Source organism: Amphiprion ocellaris, chromosome 7 (genome assembly GCF_022539595.1).
Source record: "Amphiprion ocellaris isolate individual 3 ecotype Okinawa chromosome 7, ASM2253959v1, whole genome shotgun sequence".
NCBI classification, from domain to species: domain Eukaryota; kingdom Metazoa; phylum Chordata; class Actinopteri; family Pomacentridae; genus Amphiprion; species Amphiprion ocellaris.
In genome coordinates, this window is record NC_072772.1 from 23,423,151 (window position 1) to 23,442,001 (window position 18,851).

General features: G+C 41.1%; 1 protein-coding gene across 3 annotated transcripts in view; it reads left to right on the forward strand.

The window, feature by feature from the left end:
• Positions 1–18,851, forward strand: part of sgsm2 (small G protein signaling modulator 2) — a 120,450-nt gene that overhangs the window by 93,656 nt on the left and 7,943 nt on the right. The window contains exons 8-19 of one of the 3 annotated variants that reach the window (XM_035956855.2): positions 2,670–2,794; positions 2,919–2,986; positions 3,428–3,591; positions 4,415–4,547; positions 4,759–4,896; positions 8,510–8,684; positions 9,721–9,785; positions 11,357–11,502; positions 13,769–13,897; positions 13,972–14,154; positions 16,314–16,691; positions 18,488–18,612. In XM_035956855.2, the coding sequence (XP_035812748.2) occupies positions 2,670–2,794; positions 2,919–2,986; positions 3,428–3,591; positions 4,415–4,547; positions 4,759–4,896; positions 8,510–8,684; positions 9,721–9,785; positions 11,357–11,502; positions 13,769–13,897; positions 13,972–14,154; positions 16,314–16,691; positions 18,488–18,612 (1,829 nt within the window). The remainder of the gene's footprint in view (positions 1–2,669; positions 2,795–2,918; positions 2,987–3,427; positions 3,592–4,414; positions 4,548–4,758; positions 4,897–8,509; positions 8,685–9,720; positions 9,786–11,356; positions 11,503–13,768; positions 13,898–13,971; positions 14,155–16,313; positions 16,692–18,487; positions 18,613–18,851) is intronic. The other 2 variants (XM_023289318.3, XM_023289319.3) reach the window with 2 other exon arrangements.

An 18,851-nucleotide genomic window follows, 5' to 3' on the forward strand; every position in this document is an offset into this window, starting at 1 on the left:
GCAGGTTATTAAATTGAAAGTAATTGAATGAGACACAATATTGTTGGTACAGCTACAGTATGCTCCTCTATCTCCTGGTACTTCAGCTTGACTTTATGTAAATTCTTTGGATTAACTTTGTTTAAATTGAAACTCTATTCAGATGTTACAGGTCTTGACTTTGCACTGTGGAGGCCGTAAAGCTGTTGTTGTTCTAGAGTAAGAGGAGAAATCCAACTTTGAAGCCCACATACATGCAGAACATGTGGACAGCACTTTGCACCCACTCAGCTGGTGTACAGATAAATTGTAAATGAGGGTTATTTTCATCCATTATTGTGCTGCACACACACACAGACACGCAGTACTTTGTATGTGTGATCTTTGAAATGAAAGCTGTCTTTCTCCTGACTGTAATGTGCTCTGTGCTGCCTAGTGGTTCCAGCATGTTTGGCCTTGGGAATGTATAATGAGTACATATTTGCCTCCCACGATGTCTTTGATGGCACCATGCTAACAAACACGTCTAAGCGCACAGGCAGATGAATAGAGCACTCAGTGCACGCTACGTGTAAATGGTACTGTACATAATTCGCCTCTCTTTTTCTTATATCACAACATGCTTTATGCCAATATGCACACATAATACACAAAGGAGAGTAGTCTGACGGGACCAGAAAACCTATTTTCTAGTTATTAGGGTTATCTGTTTGGGTAGCCATGGAGACACCACTATAATTTCTATCTGATTGAACATTCTGAATGAGCTTGATGTCTAGAGTGTTAAGTTCTCATAAATTTTTAACTAAGGATATATTTTTCATAGTTCAATTTTAAATGTTGTTTATTTACACACATCTGAAATGTTAAGAAGAAATATTTCAAGAAATTCAATTCAATAATTCAAGTTTGGGGTAAATATGCTCGTTTGCTGTCTTTATGACAGTTAGATGAGGGGACGGTCTCAGTTGTCATTTTGTATTAAGAACAGACCAGGAGTTGAGACATGAGGAGCCCATCCTAGCGTAATGACTGACAGCAGGGGAGACGGTTTGTCAAGAATGAGGTTCATCACACTGTATAACGTAGCCTACATCCAAAAACTGGCATTCTTACATTTCTGTTATAATACAGATCAAATGAGAGGCTTTTAAAAATGTAAGGCAACCTCCCAGCTGTACAAAGATATCATATGAGGTATATTGTGCAGTTTGAGTCAGAGGTTATCCTTATTTTTGGAGTCACAAACTGAGCACATAGACATGATACACATATGTTAGATTCAGAAATGTCTCCATGTCCATTAGTCCATATTCATAGAAAAGCATACCATCGCTCTATAACTTTTGAATTTGGAAGCAAATTTTGTATGTTGGGGCTTTCCAAAAGGTTATGGAGGGCTTTGAGGTTTAGCAGTAGAATGTTGTGTGGTCCTGTCAGTGGATGATCCTAGCAGCAGGTTTTTGAATAATTTAAAGCTGATGGGGAAGTTTTTTGGTCATACCAGACAGAATGGTGTTGCACTAATAAATGTAAGACGTGACCAGGTTGTGAAAAAGAAGTATTGCAAAGGTGAAAATAGGCAGTACATGAGAAGTTATTGATGTGGGAACTAAAGGAACGTATGCTACCAGGTTTGACATGAAGACTTTTCATTTGGGGGGAATGCTGGCTGGACTGTCATCCATGAATATAGTGAATGGTTGGATTTTGAAAAGTGTAGTCTTTAAACTACACTTTTTTTCCACTGAGCCTGAGAAAATTGCTTGACATCCAAATGTTGATGGCTTAAAGACAGCTGTTGAGGGCTGAGGGAGAAAGGAGGTGTACATTTGGGTGCTGTTGACATTGCAATGAAAGTGTATTCTTCCATAGAGATGGAAAATCTTTCCAATGTGGAGGAGATGTATAGTACAGAAAAATGGCCCCAGCACTGATCCCTGAGGACCTCCTTATTGTCTCTAATCAGTCAGGTATGATGTGAACCAGAGAAAGGCATTGCAAGTCACCCAAATGCCAGGCAGACATTAAATGAAAATGAATGAAGATGGTGCCAACGGCTGCACTCAGGTATAGGGCGATGAAGACGATTAGAGGGTCAGTGTCTGCTGTAAGAAGGAGAACATGAGGGCTTTTGAGAAGAGCTGTTTCTATGCTATGTTTGGAACTGAAAAAAGACTGAAAGTGCTCAAAGAGGTTATTGCTGTGCAGGTTGGTACCTCCCATTTAAGTATTTTCAGATACACGGAAGGTTGGAAATAGGTTGGTAGTTATTTGGATCATTGGAATCTGAATCTGTTCTGACAGAAGCCATTTTCAGGGATGGTTTTTAGATTTCCCTCAGTTTCCACACACACTATCCAGTGAAATGGGTGAACTGTACTGGGTGAAATTTGTCTCAAGTAGCAGACTAGAGATACTGACAGACTCTGTGACAGCAATATACTTACTGTTTACATCCCACAAAGCATTAGGGAATGACTGAAGATCTGTTTTGGACAGCAAAAATAACAAATAATAATAAAAATAATAATAATAATAATCTATTTTGTCTCACACCACTTAGATAATTAAAGTAGTTTCATTAACAATGCAACATGAATTTTTGTCTCTCTGTCTTGAGATCCAAACTTTAAATCTTTCATCTCACATTGTGTCCCTCCCTCTTTTTCTTCTTTTCCCCTCGGTAGAAGAAGGACATGGAGGTGTTGCGGGGTTACTTGTCACTTCACCAGGCTGGGGATAACCTCACCCTGAAGTGGACACCCAATCAACTCATCAACGGCACACTGGGAGACTGTGACCTAGAGAAGAGGTAGTCAGAATATGAATTATAGAACTGCTCCTTGTGAAAGAGCATTTAATAACACTGCCTCTCAAGCTTCATTTTACACATTGTCATACTTAACCAATCCAAAACACACTGCCCTCTTTTTTAGCATCTATTGGGACTATGCACTGACTGTTCCTCTGCGCCAGATAGTCTGCATTCACTGTCACCAACGCCGTGAGTACACTGCTGCTTGTTCCAGTCATCCCCACTCACACCGTCATGTTGCACCGCATCAGTCACCTCATATTAAGAGCATGTCATGAGGGGATGGTTTCATAAGCTCTTGTCAGATCAAGCTATTGATTGCTTGTCTTGATTATGCGTAAATTTGTTGTTGCAGGTCATATTACTGTTTGATCTCAGTGCCTTTCATTTATCTCGGTGACCGCCTCTTGAACTCATTATCGGCCTCCTCCTCTTCTTACATGTGTGTGTGTGTGCACAAATCCACACTGTTTTCACATGATTTATGTCAATTTTGTCTGTGACATAACCAAAGTAGAAACACAGAGTCAAATCAAATAGCTGTATTACACCATCTACTCTGTCTGGTTTTTCTGTGTCTTTTCCTGTCTCATTCTTGGATGATGTTTTTTTTTTTCCGCTATCGTACAGCTGATTGTGGGGGGACGCTGGTTCTGGTCAGTCAGGATGGGATCCAGCGGCCGCCCCTGCACTTCCCTCCTGGTGGTCACCTCCTGGCCTTTCTCTCCTGTCTGGAAACAGGCCTACTACCACGGGGTCAACTGGAACCACCCCTTTGGTCCCAGAAAGGCAAGGTAATAACAAACAGGAGTTAAACTGGCTGGAGTGGTCTGGTGCTCGTTTCTGGGGCGTTCACCCTCCAGTGTTGTCGGGGGGACGTGTAACCTCACTACAGTCATCTTCAACATCCCAATTAATTCAAACAATGACTAAAATGCATTTTTAATCCTGCCACCTCTGGGACGCAAAAGTTAAATGCTATACTTTGTGACTCTAACAAGAAGTCTAACGTCTGCCGAGCCTGTTGTTAAATATCTTTATTTTCCTGCTGAGTCTGGATGGTTTTGGCTCATTTTATTTCTGCATGATGATAGCAATGGAAGCATGTGTGAAGTGAAAATGTGAACCATACAATAGCGATGAAGTAGAGCCATTACAGAGGCATATGTTATAAATGTGAACAGATTGGAAAAATTAAGTCAATGTACTGTTTAAAATGTACACTAAATTTTATATTACTTACATCTAGATCCATAAATATCACTGAAACTGAAAGTCCTGCCGTCAAGTTCAGTTTTTGTTGAAGCTGACATGTTGACTTACCTTCATGTACTTTGTGCTACTATTGAACTGTGGTGTAGTTAAGAAGTGTTTTTAATGCTAATCCTACTGCTATTAATTTGAATAAAATTGACAAAAAATTTGAAACACCTTTCAGCTGTGCAATTGTTTTAGACTGCAACTGAATATCATGTAACTGCAGTGGTGACAGTTTAAATTCAGATAGTCACAGTATACAGCCATTTTAATGCTTGGTTTATTTCTTATTAATATCATTTTAGCCTTTTTTAAGCTTAGTGTGTTTTGTATTTGGATACATTTGTCTGTGTCTTGCAGGGGAAAGTGTTCCCTAAACTGAGGAAGAGGAGCAGTACAGCCAGGCTTATTGACCAGGACAGGAGCGATGAAGAGCAAACAGCTGCTGACTACGTGTTTCGCATCGTCTACCCTGGATACCGCTACGATGCCAGTAAGTAACACTACCACACTGTTGTACACACTCATACAAAGTATCCACAAGGCAGAAGTGCCTGATCATGACAAAAATGAACCTCCTTTCTGTGGTTAACAGTGATCTGTGTGTTTTTACAGTACGGTGGAGTGCTTTCCACAGTACTTTTCCCCAGACCTGTAGGGTAGCACTTTTCTAACTGTGTTCTCTGTTGTCCCACTGGTGCAAGCAGTCACTATAAACTACCACCACACCACGGGCAGCCGTGCTCCGTCGCTGGACGATGACGAGGAAGAGGAAGATAGGCTCCATGCTATGATCTCAATGATCTGCTCGCGGAACCTCACAGATCCTAATGTCATGAAAGGTTTTTATCACCTTAACACACCCACCCAATCCCACCACCCCTCTACCCCGCACCCCTGAGACCTCACCCTGGCTTCAGACGTTGTTCCTCACCTCCCACCCCATCGTGTCCTCTCAGGCCCTCTCCTCCTCCACCTTCCCGACCCCACATACCCCAGCTTCGTCTTCCTATGTGTGTTCTGCCCGAGGCCGAGCCCAACAGTGTAGAGTAGTCTGGGGTTGGCCATGTTAATGGGGACATGGGGAAGTGCAGGGTGATCACCACTATGTTGAAAAGCAAAGTTGTAGTAGCAATAAAACAACCATTATTGAATTATTAACAATCTATCTGAGACACTGGTAGGTCTTTAGGGTACTTTAGGGTATATACAATTCAATTGGCTGGGACAGTTGACAGCTGCCTGTATCTGCCTGTCCTGAATTTGAAAGTCATCCTGCGTGGAATAAATTGTCTCTTTTGTAGCATTAATAATTGCTCCACTAATCATTATATTGCTTATAATTGAACTATAGGAATATGTGAAATAAAATATGTTACCTGTAGTGACCACCTCACAAAGAATCAGAAATGACCAGTTCTATAGAACTTTTAAGACTCTCTTAGCACTGAACTGCAGACAGACAAAGTTTGCAACTAGCTGTTGACATGTAGGTTACTGAAAAAAATAGATACTTATCTTGGGAGTTGGTGGGAACCAAATCAGAACGTAATTCAGAGTGAACACTACACTTGTGTTCTTTAGATGGACAGAAACATCACAGCAAATCAGTGCTGAGGTTTCTCTTTGTCTGCTATATTAGGTCACTGTTTGCAGCAGGTTTGCCAAAAATGTGTCAGAACATAAAGGATCCTGACTTTCTGTAGGCCAAATGACCAATAAAATCAGTGAACGTACCTTTGACTGTATTAAAATAATGTATGGCAATTGATTTGTTAATGCCATCAATGTTACAAAATGCCATGAACTACACATTTCTAAACAAGAAAAGCACTCAGAGAGCGCAGTACTCCACCAAGGCTGCTCAGTCGTATGATTTCTGATGGATGAAATCTTAAAACAATTCATGGCCCACTGTGGGGGAATTGTAGTAGGATCACAATCATGTGATCGTCAGCAGGCAGCTGATGAAAAAAAAAATCCAGTTTCTGTCTACTGAAGTACTTGGGATTACTGTGAATCTACACAGACATATCTCATGGTAACAGCCGCTTGTTGTCATGGTTACAGTGATGCTGTGCCGCTATCTGGAAATAATACAGAAATCTTTAACAAATTTATGGATCCAGACTGTAAGCTGCATCACTACCAAAATCTAATCACTTGGTCCTTGTATCATTTCTGATCTTCCCTGAAAATTTCATCCAAATCCGTCAGTCTGTTTTTGAGTAATGTTGCTAAAAGACAGACAGACAAACCATCACCGATCATCACACAACTCCACTGCGTTCCTTGGCAGAGTAACAACATGCAGAATTCTTGCGAGCCATTTTACTGGGTAACCATGTGACCTTGTATTTGTGTTGTTTTGTGTCAGAGCTAAAGCCAATTTTAAAGTTCACGTTTCACTCCAAAACTTGATCAGTTGCAGAACATCTATTTTTTAGGTGTAAAATATTCTGCAATATTGTGTATAATCTTCATCACACAACATTTTGAAGCAGCAGTTACAAACATTTGCAGCCACCAGATTTAAGAATTATTTCTAGAACTAGATGGCAGTCTCAGCTTATTCCAACCATAGCACTTGCTCAACAAAATACATTTTCAGTTTTTCTACTGGCTGAGTACGATTTGTTGCTCCCCTCTGCTGTCACATAAATGGCAGCTGGAAGTTTAGTGTTCCTGGAAATTGTAATCTTCTACAATAACATCCTGTCTTTAGAAAATGACGGCTTTGTCACAGACATCCAGTTAATGCACAGCAACCACTGACACACTCCCCCTACAGACCTCCTGCCTAATTTCACTCTCTCTATGTCTCCTCTCTTTCCTTCCACCACTCAGTAGAACAATTTACTCCACTTGCTTGGCAGTGATCCTTAATGCAGTCCTGTGAACACACTGCAAGCACACACTGTCAGATGAACCGACTTGCTCCATAGAGCACTGCCAAACAGTCGCTGCACACGCCTGTCGCCTGGTTTCATGTCAGATTTAAACTTCCCCAGGTCTCCTCGTCTAGGTCAAGGCCTTTCTGGCTGCTTTGCATTCTGGGACTTGCAGTGCTGACTGCCTTAGCATTACGAGAGGGCTAAGCTCTTGAAGCATGTCTCAGCACTGTTGAGTTTACATTGCTGTGGCCAAAAATTGCTTTAATGATTTGCTTAGTTTTTTTTTTTTTTTGCACTCCTTTTATTTGACTTAACTCTGTTTCCTTTTTTTGTCCTTTCATTTCTCACTTGCAACATGCTTGACAATTTTTGCATGGAGAATATGCACCCGTTTCATTGTTTTTTTTTAAAGATCGACTGTGTTTCTGCATATTTGTGATGAGAAATCCTTTCTCACAGTCTCCTCTGTTCGTTTTTGATTTCTCTCTCTCTCTCTCCCTGCTCTGTCTTCCTCAGTTGTTTCCTCTGTTTGTGCAGTCGTTTGCTGCGATGCTGTTCACTGTAATTCTTCACTAACCCCGCCACCCCACCCTCCCCTCACCCCTCCTCCACCCCTCTCATTACGGTCCTGTGGGGTTCCGCAGTAGTAGAGACGTGGAGTCCTTGTGTGGTGGGGTTGCATTACTGAGCCCAAAAACAGCTGTTGATCACATCTAGTCCTAAAGTAAAGAGGGGGAGGCCAAATGCTGGTCTCACTACAGCAATTTTTCTGTTTGCTTTTATATTTTACTTTTATTTGTTTTCGTTTTTAATTTTTTTTTGTTTTGTTTTTTGGGGTTATTGAACAACCAAAGCACAGCTTCATATTTATGACAGGTCATCAGCTCCAACCTGAAGAATTAAGGTGAAGAGCATTTATTTAATGTTGACGTTTTTATGATTTTTTTCCCTCCCCTTTGTGTACCCTTTAACTGGTGTCCATTTGTTTTTGTTGTTTCTGGGATCATTTCTTTTGGTGTCTCTTGTCTTGTTCTGGCTTTATGCATCCTGCTTGGCCTGAGCTTGAGCCTCCTGTCAGCTCCTTCACTGCCTCTCTTCTTCTTCTCCTACTTTCTCCTGTTTGTCTGGAGCGTCCTCCTGAGCTCTGCTGTCTCCTCTGCCTCCTCTCTGAATGAACTGAACCAGCATGGCATCCCTGCATCCTCTCTGTCTGTCTCTCCCACAGCACCGTACCTGCTTCCTAAACCGTCCCCTGCCACTTTTGGTTTCCTCTCTACGCCTGTTTTTTCCAGCTCTCACATGCAACATGAGTGTAAAACTTTCATCCATCTACTCATCTCTTAATGTCATGAATAATAATCAAAGATACATGATGAGATGTATTTATGGTTGAGCTGAGGGACCTATGTCATAATATGTAAGGCATAAAACATAGCCAGAGTGAAGCAGATTTAAAGTCTTTTTAAAATGAGGGTGGAGTGCATGAAAACAGCAGCATCCATTTTGTCTAGGAGCACTGAGACCTCTCTCTGTCTTCTCACTTTTATTCTCTCTGGTTTAGACCACGGGGAGATGATGGAGATGCAGGGTTTCGGAGGCAGCCCGTCGTCGTGGCAACAGGCCGAAGTAACCACTCATGAGTCTCTGTGCCAGTCCTGCTCCACGGCCGGTAGCAACGTGTCATTCGACTACCCAGCTGGCTGTACCTGCATACATGACCCATCCGATATTCACACGTATGCACTGAAAACACAACTTCCAACCTTCCTGTACCTGTTCAAGTTTGCTGCAGTGTGTTGTGTTACATCGACAGCAAAGTAGCGGGGTTTGTCATATGAGAAACATGAGATGAATGCTCAAAAACTGAGTCACGAAAATGAAATTCCTGAATCTAGGAGAGAGACAGAGCTTGTCCAGCTTCTCTCACAAAAACGACAGCTCATTTTTAACATGACAGTGAATGCCACGTCTTTTTTAATATATCGCTGTAGTTGGTTCCCATACCATGTAAGAAACTCAAAATCTTGCATCTGTCAGACAAAACGGCTTCCAAGAGATGTAAAAGGATCTCCCAAGGAAGATCTGGACCCCAGTGTTTATTGACCAAGGAACCTCTTCAGATTTCAACTCCACACCTAAGAAGGGCCTCAAGTCCCTATTTCTGACCCTAGTTGTGTATCAAATATGTCACATTACTGAAACACTGGTCAGCCTAGCTTGGAAACGCAAGCATTGTGTGTGTCTGAAAATGAATACACATGTAAGCAGCTAATTATTCAGATTCCTTTATTGTCATTGCATAATACAATGAAATTAAAACACTAGTAAAACGTATCTCATAAAAAATGGATGGATAGAAGTAGAACTGTCTGGTTGGATGTGTTGATGCAGTAGTAAGCAAAGCCCCTCATAGCAACAAGGTTAATGAATGTGAACCTACTGGTTGACTGAGGCCTTTCTGTGTTCTTCCTGAGCATACGTGGGTTTTCTTCAGCTTCCTCCCACAATCAGTGATTTTAAATTAGTGTCTCCTTGTGAGCCCTCAGATAAACTGGGCTCCCTGTGACCCTCCACAGGATAAAGCAGGTATAGCTGATGGATGGATGGCAGAAGATTAGGGATTTTTTTTTTGTACTTTCTAGGTACCAATGAATGCTGGAAAAGAATCTGTAAATAAACATACAAACCGGGACTTTGTTGATATGACTGTTAAAAGACCTTGACTGTGGCACTGGTGTAGTAATCGCAGATAATCTCTTTTCTTCCCACCAGTGTTCCTCTTAAGATGCTCTGCCAGAACATGAAGAGGCAGATAGTCTCCAGAGCCTTCTATGGATGTAAGTACATCGTTTTACCTCTGCACAGTACTCAGACACTTGCAGCTTATATTTGGATATTAGGGCTGTGCTATTAATTGTGCTTGGTTTTGCTTATTGTATGGGTAAGACGTTTCCAGATTCCATATCATATCATGCAAGGCAGCAAATTGTTAGCTGATCACTCATATATTAAGAAAACGTCTCTCTAAATGTACGTGCTTGCAGTCTGTTTGTTGCATTTTCTTTTCAGTTCGCTCTCGAGAGTTTTTATGCTGCCTCTGTCAGTGTACATGTAGGTGTCAATTTATTTTGATGTGTTTTTTATATAACACAATAGAATATAAGAAGCAACACAGAAGGGTTTAGATGTAATGCATACAGATACTAAACATATTTAACTGCTTTCAAAAGCATTATTTTCCAGTGTGTTTATCTTAGTGTAATGTTCCACCTGTTGTCTGTTGAGGCTGGCTTCCAAGCAAGTGCACAATTGATTTTAAAATCAATAAAAGTAATCTTGAACATAATACATGGATTAGTAGCTGCTGCTGGAAAAGGTAATAAGTTTGGAAACTGTAATAAAATACCCTTCTGAAAAAATTGAGCATATAATAAATAGTGTGTAATAACGTGCTGTGGAACTTAATGCATTTAGATCGTTATTATAGTGTTCATCAGAGTGAACGCCTTATTGTTTTACCAATAGATAGTTTGCTAATTGAAATTGATATAACAGTAACAGAAATATTAAATACAACATTAAGATTTGAACTAAAGACATTGATAAAATCAGTATTTATATGTTTAAATATATTCAATACAATTTACCACAATGTCACATTTCCAAACCTTTTAGAAAGATATATTTTGTATCTTTGGCTTAGTACCATACTGTGTAATGAATATATATTTATCATGATTAATTACTCCGCCAAAGAACGTGGTGGAGTTATGTGACGATCGGCGTTGGTTTGTCTGTCTGTTAGCAACATTACTCAAAAACAGAGTAACGGATTTGGATGAAATTTTCAGTGAAGGTCAGAAATGACACAAGGACCAAGTGATTAGATTTTGGCAGTGATGTGGCTTATAGTGTGGATCCACGGATTTGTTAAAGATTTCCGTATCATTGAGGGATCGCGGCACTGCGTCACTATGACAACAAGTGAACACTACATCAGCTGCCTGCTGATGATCACATGATTGCGATCCTACTTAGACTCAGACATATTTATTAATCCCCAGAGGGAAATTCTGTTAACAAATCATCTACTACAAATCCACCGCTGTGGACCACAAATTTTTAAGAGATTTCTTCTGTCGGAAATCATACAATGACTGAGCAGCCTTTGTGGAGTACTGTGCTCTCTGAGTGCTTTTCTTGTTTATATTCTGCATCTCCATTTTGTTTTATCACTGTCTTGTCATATCTGCAGCATCTAAGGACAGAGGGAGTTCTATGTTGTAAAGCTTTGCTTAGACAACTTTTTGTGATTTGTACCTATATTCAAAGAAAATGAATTTGTTCTGACTGTACTGCTTCTTGGTCTCAGCTGTGCACATGTGACCCTGTCTCCCCTTTCCATCAGGGCTGGCCTACTGTCGACACCTGTCCACAGTGCGGACTCACCTGTCAGCTCTGGTCAACCACAACATCGTCCCCCCAGACAGACCCTGTGAGGCGTCCGGAGGTCTCAGCAAAGAAGTATGGAGCAAGTACCAGAAAGACTGCAAGGTGGGTGCACACATTAATGCTGTCAAGTGTCATTCTGCAGGAACTACAATGCCATAACAAGAATGTTAATCTTCCTCCACCACCCGCTGTCACCCCTCCAACTCTCACAGATATTACAGCAAATTGCCAAGTCAACACTGAGTTGCTGATATTGATCAAGACCAAAAGATAAATTGTGGTTATGTAGTGCTGTGGGCAGGCAGTGCAGCTCTTATTTACAGTAATATATTATAAAGTGAGATAATCTAATTTACCAAGTGTAGAATGCTCCTTCAGAGGAAAATGAAGAGCCGCTTCAATCACTGACTGGAATATGAAATGAAAATGTGTGAAGCAACATGTCAAAACTATGTTTGATTAACAAAAAAAACACACACACACACAAAGTTGGATATAGAAACAGTGACGCTGAGAAGAAAGGCCAAACTGCAGGACTGTTATTCTGTATGGGTCATACATGTAAATATTCCTGTTTTCTGTATTGGCAGTCACAGACTTCTCTTTAAATCTAAAAACTGTGTCCTGTAGATGCTACAGGGTGAAAGGTTACACAAACACTCTTCTTTCCCTTTCTACAATGGAGCTAGTTCAATACATTAATCACAACATGAATGTATCAGTAAGGTAAGATGTCTCAAAGTCTACAACATATTCGGGCAATTTTAGGTTAAATGAAGAAAAACTGCCATCGAGCAAGGGGACTGTGTTTATTTTCTGAGGGGAAAAAAATCTGAAATAAATTTCTGAGATTAAAGTTTATCTCACAGTAATGCCACTACTGACATTATTATTTCAGGAGAAAAACTGGAAACTCCCTGCAATAATCCACTTTATACACCAGGAAAAAAAATTTAGTTTTTTGGGGGAAATGATAATAAGAATGTAACAACAGCCCTGATGATTCATCCTGAACGCAACCACTTTGTTCCCAATGATTTCACTGTAGAAACTGTGAGTCTGTGCACAACAGGTCTGTTTGCTGTGCAGCAGAAGCATTTAGGTTAATAAAGCTACATACGATAACAACGACAGGTCAGAGGATGTAAATACTGAAGCGTTCCTCTGCTGAGCCACCTGAGTAAATTGGCTGCAGCTCCTCCTTCAGTCTGGAGACAGTACGGATCCTGTTTTGTAGCAACAGCTGTATAATATATTCAAAGGAAAGAAGCCAACATTAGCTTGTTCAGGGCCTGAGATCGTAGTTCAAAAGTCACATTAACATGTGAGCTTGTAATGCTGATACTGAAGGAGACAGCTGCACTCCAACAGGGAACTTTTTTTTTTTTTTTAACATTATTTTTTTACCTTTATTATAGCGCACAGCAGAGAAAGAGACAGGAAACATGGGGAGAAGAATGGGGGAAAGACATGCAGTAAATGGCCATGGGTTGGACTGAAACCCATGACCACTGAGTCAGGGACTATAGCTGCTGTTCATGGGTCACCCACTCAACCTGTTGAGCTACAGGGGCACCCCAGGGAGCAATTTTTAATATGAGGAGGTGGAGCAGAGCCTTAGAAGGCTCCAGCCTCATTTAACCCCTGAATTAAATTGTATGAAAACTGTAACTGAGACTCAAAGAATAACTAACTACCATAGCTATTGCTGATGCGCCTTTAAATAGAAAACCCAGAAGCACCTTTTAGCTGCACTTTAGTCCAGTAATTGTGCTGCTAACTTCAAATCTGTGTGTGCTTCTCTAAACATCTATGGCATGACTCCACTTTGTAAAATACACATCCATCTTGCTAATTGTGTTTAAACCTAATATAACTCTGTAGCCCTTTGTAACTATAATTAAGCTTCAGTTATGTCACAGTTTAAATATGTTTCTGTCCTCCCCCATATACAGCATATCCTCTTTTCACATACTCATATATTCATTGGAAGTTGGGGATAATTCACTGCCTCCGCCGTCTCCACCCTCTCCTCTCTCACTTCTACTCTAATGAAAATGTAATGAGTTTCAGTGAAATGAAGTCTCATTACAGAGTGCAGTTTGATACCATCGCAGCTATTAAAGCAGCTACTGTAATCAGTCATCGACTCCAACAAAGTCATCATTACTAATTTACACTCTATTCATCTCTGTGTCCTTTATCTTCCGCACTCATCTATGTCTTCCTCTGCATGGGTCACGATTGCTCTTTCTCCCTTTCCATTGTTGATGTATTTCCTCTTCCTCTTATGCTTCTTCTTCTTTCGTGTCATCTTTCTTCTGCTGTTTATCCATATTCCTGCTTTCCTCTCTCCCTTTCTCTGCAGAACTATAAGGAGCTGGAGCTGCTCCGGTTGGTTTATTATGGGGGAGTGCAGCACGAAATCAGGAAGGAGGTGTGGCCTTTCCTGCTGGGACACTACAAGTTTGGCATGGGCAAAAAGGACATGAGCCAGGTACTGCACACACACAGCCACCCTCTTCATCTGACCCTTAAACAAGATTATAATGCTTCATTTTCCCTGTGAAGATTGATGCAAAGATCAGTGAGCGCTACCAGCAGGTGATGCAGGAGTGGAAGGCCTGTGAGGTGATCGTGAAGCAGAGAGAGAAGGAGATGCAGTCGGCCATCTTTGCCAAACTCTCCTCAGGCAGCAGCATCGACAGCCACGTCCTGCGACTCGTGCACAGAGACTCCACACTCAGCAATGAGGTGAAGAAGCCCAGCACAATATAACATCCACTCAGTGTGACATTTTATTGAGCTGGGAGGGGACTGTTTATTAAAAGCATTCAATATAAATCTTAATATATACTGTATGATGTTAGTTTGATGCAAGCAATATAGAAAGTATTTGTTATGGTGTTGTGGTTCTAAATGAGGCCGATATTACCAGCCAAACCTAATGCTGTATCAACATTATGCCGGCAGACGGTTTGCACATTGCATTAGGCTGCAAACTGTATATTTTTTCCCTGATCTTGCATTTAACATTATTTCAGCACTGAGAAAAAAATGTAGTTAAAAAGATCAGTATAACCTCACAGTCACGAAAACCTACAGTAGCAGAAGTTCTACTCAGCCTGTAAAGACAGTGGTGTGATGTGTTCTGTGGCTCTGTTAGAGCTGTGGCAGTCTGAGGAAGTAACACTGATGGTGTTGGTGTATCAGAACTTTGTTTTTACTTCTTTCTTCTCCCATTAATCATGTGATCATCCCCAGATTTATCTGCTGTCCCAGGATAAAAAACTGGATATAAAGTAGTTCAGTCCAGCAGCAGCTGCAACAGTAACATGCTGCTGATACACTAATGTTTATCCATTCATAATCAAACAATTTCGTATTTGTAAGACACACACCGCACATAAGGTGACACAATGTACCTTAACTTGTAAAGCAACTACCACTTTAGGTCTTTCATAAGAGTAGTTCTGACAGTATAAAATATCCAAGTTTAAGGGCTATGGAAGCGACTGGGATTCTCTCCCTGAATCTATATTCCAGTGAGCAGATTTCACCACAGGATACAGCTGATTACAAAATAAGTTCTTACAGTGTTCGACTTTTTGGATTATAATGGATGAACTGAAACATGTCGATTTGGTATCAAAAGGACTGAAATAACTATCAGAAACAACCAAATTCAGTATCACCAGCAAATTCAGACGTATCGTATCCTCAATGTCTAAACAAGTTTGAACAGACAATATGTAAACAAGCATTCTAGGAATGCGCAGTAACAGAGAGAAACATGAAAGCAGAGTAGAAAGTGCACTCATGGAAAGATGAAAATGTTGTTAAATGTAATTTAAAAAGTGGTGTTAAGTCAGATAGTGGCATGTACAATTTGGTAATCAACTTAAAGGGAATCACATTCCTGGTTTGGCATATAGGCATGCAGGTATTTACTTAATTCACTTCAGTTTTGTATATATAGTGCAGATTTACAACATATGTCATCTCAAAGCGCTTAGCATAGTAAGGTACAGACCTTACAAATTATAAACAGAACAGAACACCCAACAATCCAAAGTTGCCTTTGGACTCCCTATGAGCAATGGTGTGAAGAAATGAAAAAACCCTGGGATAGGAAGGGGAACAAACCTCAGACAGAACCAGGCTCAGGGAAGGCGGACATCTGCCTTGACCGGTTGGGTGAGAGTGGGGATGAGGGGGGAGGAGATAGCAGGGTAGCAGATAAGAGATGTGTGGCTCTAGATCCAGAGAAATCCACAGAGAGAACAAACACAAGACACAGGAATACAGGGGAAACACAGAGTTAGTGACATGTAATGGTGATATATAACCATATAGAGAGAGTAAAGGAGAGGAGCCCAGTGCATTATGGGAGTCCCCCTGGAGTCTAAACATATGGCAGCATAACTGAGGGACAACTCAGGTGATCCTGAGCAGCCCTAACTATAGTTAGCTTCATCAAAGAGGAACGTTTTAAGCCTAATCTTAAAAGCAGAGATGGTGTCTGCCTCCTGAACCCAAAATGGAAGCTGATTCCACAACAGAGGAGCTGATAACTGAAGGATCTGCCTCCCATTCTGCTTCTGGAAACTCTAGGGACCACAAGTAAACCTGCAGTCTGAGAGAGAAGGACTCTGTTAGGATGATTTGGTACCATAAAGTCTTTAAGATAAGATGGAGCTTGGTCATTTAGAGTTTTAAATGTGAGAAGGAGTATTCTAAATTCTATCCTGGATTTTACAGGGAGCCAATGAAAATAAGAGCAAATGAAGAGAATTCATGTTTGTGTTTGTGTTCTTACACTTGATGAATTAGAGAACATCTGTAGCCTGAAACCTACGTTGCTGCTCTCACCATCTGTCTTCCATTACTTCTAAAGTTTTGTCCTTCTTCAGGTGTTCATGTCTGTGGATGAGCCAGATGCAAGCAGCCAGGAGACCCCCAGTGGAGAGGACAGCACTCCCACCATGACCACCATGGTCCCCCCTGCTGCCCTGCCCCCTGAGGAGCGTCCTCTGGTAGAGTTTGACTCCCCTGACTCGGGTCTACCTTCATCCCGAAACTACTCTGTGACCTCTGCTCACTCCCAGATCCTGTCCAGCATAGATGACGGTCAGAGCACAGAGGAGGAGGGGGGGGGCACTGAGGAGGGCAGGACTCCAGGGGGACGTCAGGACTCTCTGACTGAAGACAGACTGTGCAGTCAGCTGGACAAACTGATGACCAATGGAGCAGCTGCTGAGGGGATGTCTCCTTCTCTCTCCTCTTACACAGTACGTCCAGTATGAACGTCTGTTTCTTTCTAATGACTGAATTGACTGAAATCTGCAGTAAAACTGAAAAACAACTTCAAGGCTTAAACTGGAGGCTGTCATTTTTAACACACTCTGTTAGAAAAGTGTCTACAGAATAAATCAAATACTTTGCAGTGAGGCTTAAAATGAGTTGAAGTGTTTGTCCTGAATCTGGCGGATGCAGAAACTTATGTGGTGTTTTTATGAATAGTACAATATTGATTTGGGATTTTATAAGGGCCAGGCAATAAAGAAGTGCTCCAAGAAACAAATAAGTAAGCAAAAACAAGGAAATAATAACACAAAGCACTTTGTTAGGAACATCATATTAACACTAACTCCATTTCTCAAACAGCGTGAGTTCTTTTGGATGCATTAATGTGGACATGACTGCAGACTCTTTGTGTTTGTATGACCTGACTATGACACTGTAACATGTGTCCTCTACACTGCTGCTGGCTGTCACTGTAGAGAGGTGAAGCCCTCAGCTGTGGCTTTAAGAAAGTAAACTAGAGGAGCAGGTTCACCACTCCTCACTGACTGTGTGTTTGCAGCCTTCAGATGACATCACCGTCGTTGTTCCTGTAGTTAATGCTACGATTATGGCTACATGCAGTAAAATGTAGTTACAGAGAGTGTATTGAAGCTGCTGCATTCCTGAACTCCTAAATAATCAAATATTCATGTTAGTCAAATTAGCACTGTGCTTACTAATAGTAACAGCTGGACATGCCAGTAGCACCACAGATTGAATCACGGCAGCAGCCGAAACCTGAACAGTAACTATATATCCAGTCACAGCTTCACCATCACAGCCAGCAGAGCAGCTGCAGTTGTGCTGACAACCAGCAGCTGGATACTGTCAGAGACCAGCCTTTTAAAATGAATAATGGGCAGGAAAGAGCATCAAGTGTCACATCATCTCTCCCTTCTGAGTGTTTCCTTAAACTGGCAGTCTGTTAGATCTGGTCTGTTGTCTGTGTAGTCTGACTCAGCAGATGTGGGATGTGAGTATATGCTCATTGCACTTGGCATTCTTGTCCCTTCTGCTTTCTACATGTTAACATTGTCTTTGCAACAGAAAAAGAACTACGACAACCTTCAGGCAGCAGCCTCCTACACCGACAAGTTTTACTCATGGTTTGGCTGGTGCAGTGAGGCAGCCCTGCTAGTTTTTTGTGGATTATCCATCTTATTGAGAGCACTTGTCTCCCTGTGTGCAAATATACTGAAGCTCAGTCCTTTATTAGCTGCGTCCACAATAGCTGTGGTTTAAAGAAATGTAAACAGGCCAGAGCTTTTTTAACGCCTATAGCAGAATGATGGTGAGGTGCAGCCTGACTATTATTTTTTACAGAATGGGCTGGCAAAGTAAGAAGCATATAGCAGGAGGAATGCAAACGTAGTCCTTAAAAATTACTACTGTAACTTTTAGGGTAAACCAAAGAGAAAGATAATTCATTTTGTAAATTGCAATCTTGTCATAAGTCAGAACCTCTAGAATCTAGATCATTGTATTGCTCAGACATTTGTCATTCGGTTAAATCAAAAACTACATATTTGACTGTGTTTATGGATGTACAGTTCATCCCCTGCAGAGCATAAATGTGCTCAATATATTTCATGGTCAGTAGTTTTTGAGCTTCCATGCAGTGAATTAAAGTAGTAGATGATAGACTGAAGCTGTTCATAGTAAAATACATAAAGAAAGAGCAGAACCTTGCATTTCCAGCCAGTCACTCACTAAGACTGACAACCATGTTTTCTTTGTGCAGATTGAGCTGTTGGATACAGTCGCCCTCAATCTTCACAGAATAGACAAAGACGTGCAGCGCTGTGACCGCAACTATTATTACTTTACTACAGGCAACCTGGAGAAACTACGTAACATCATGTGCAGGTAGGACAAACCACGCAGGAAGAAATGTTGAGCTCCATCACCTAAAGCTGCACTATTCATTATTGTCATATAAACAATGAATCAAGTGAACTGAAATGAAGTGCAACATGAAAGGTGGTGTTAAACCCACAGAGAATCTTCACCTAACAGGAGTTCCTCTCAACTCCATGGACTCTTTCAGCTCATTGCTTTGATTTTAGAGCTTACAGCTTTACTGTTCTGGTTCACTTTGACCGTCC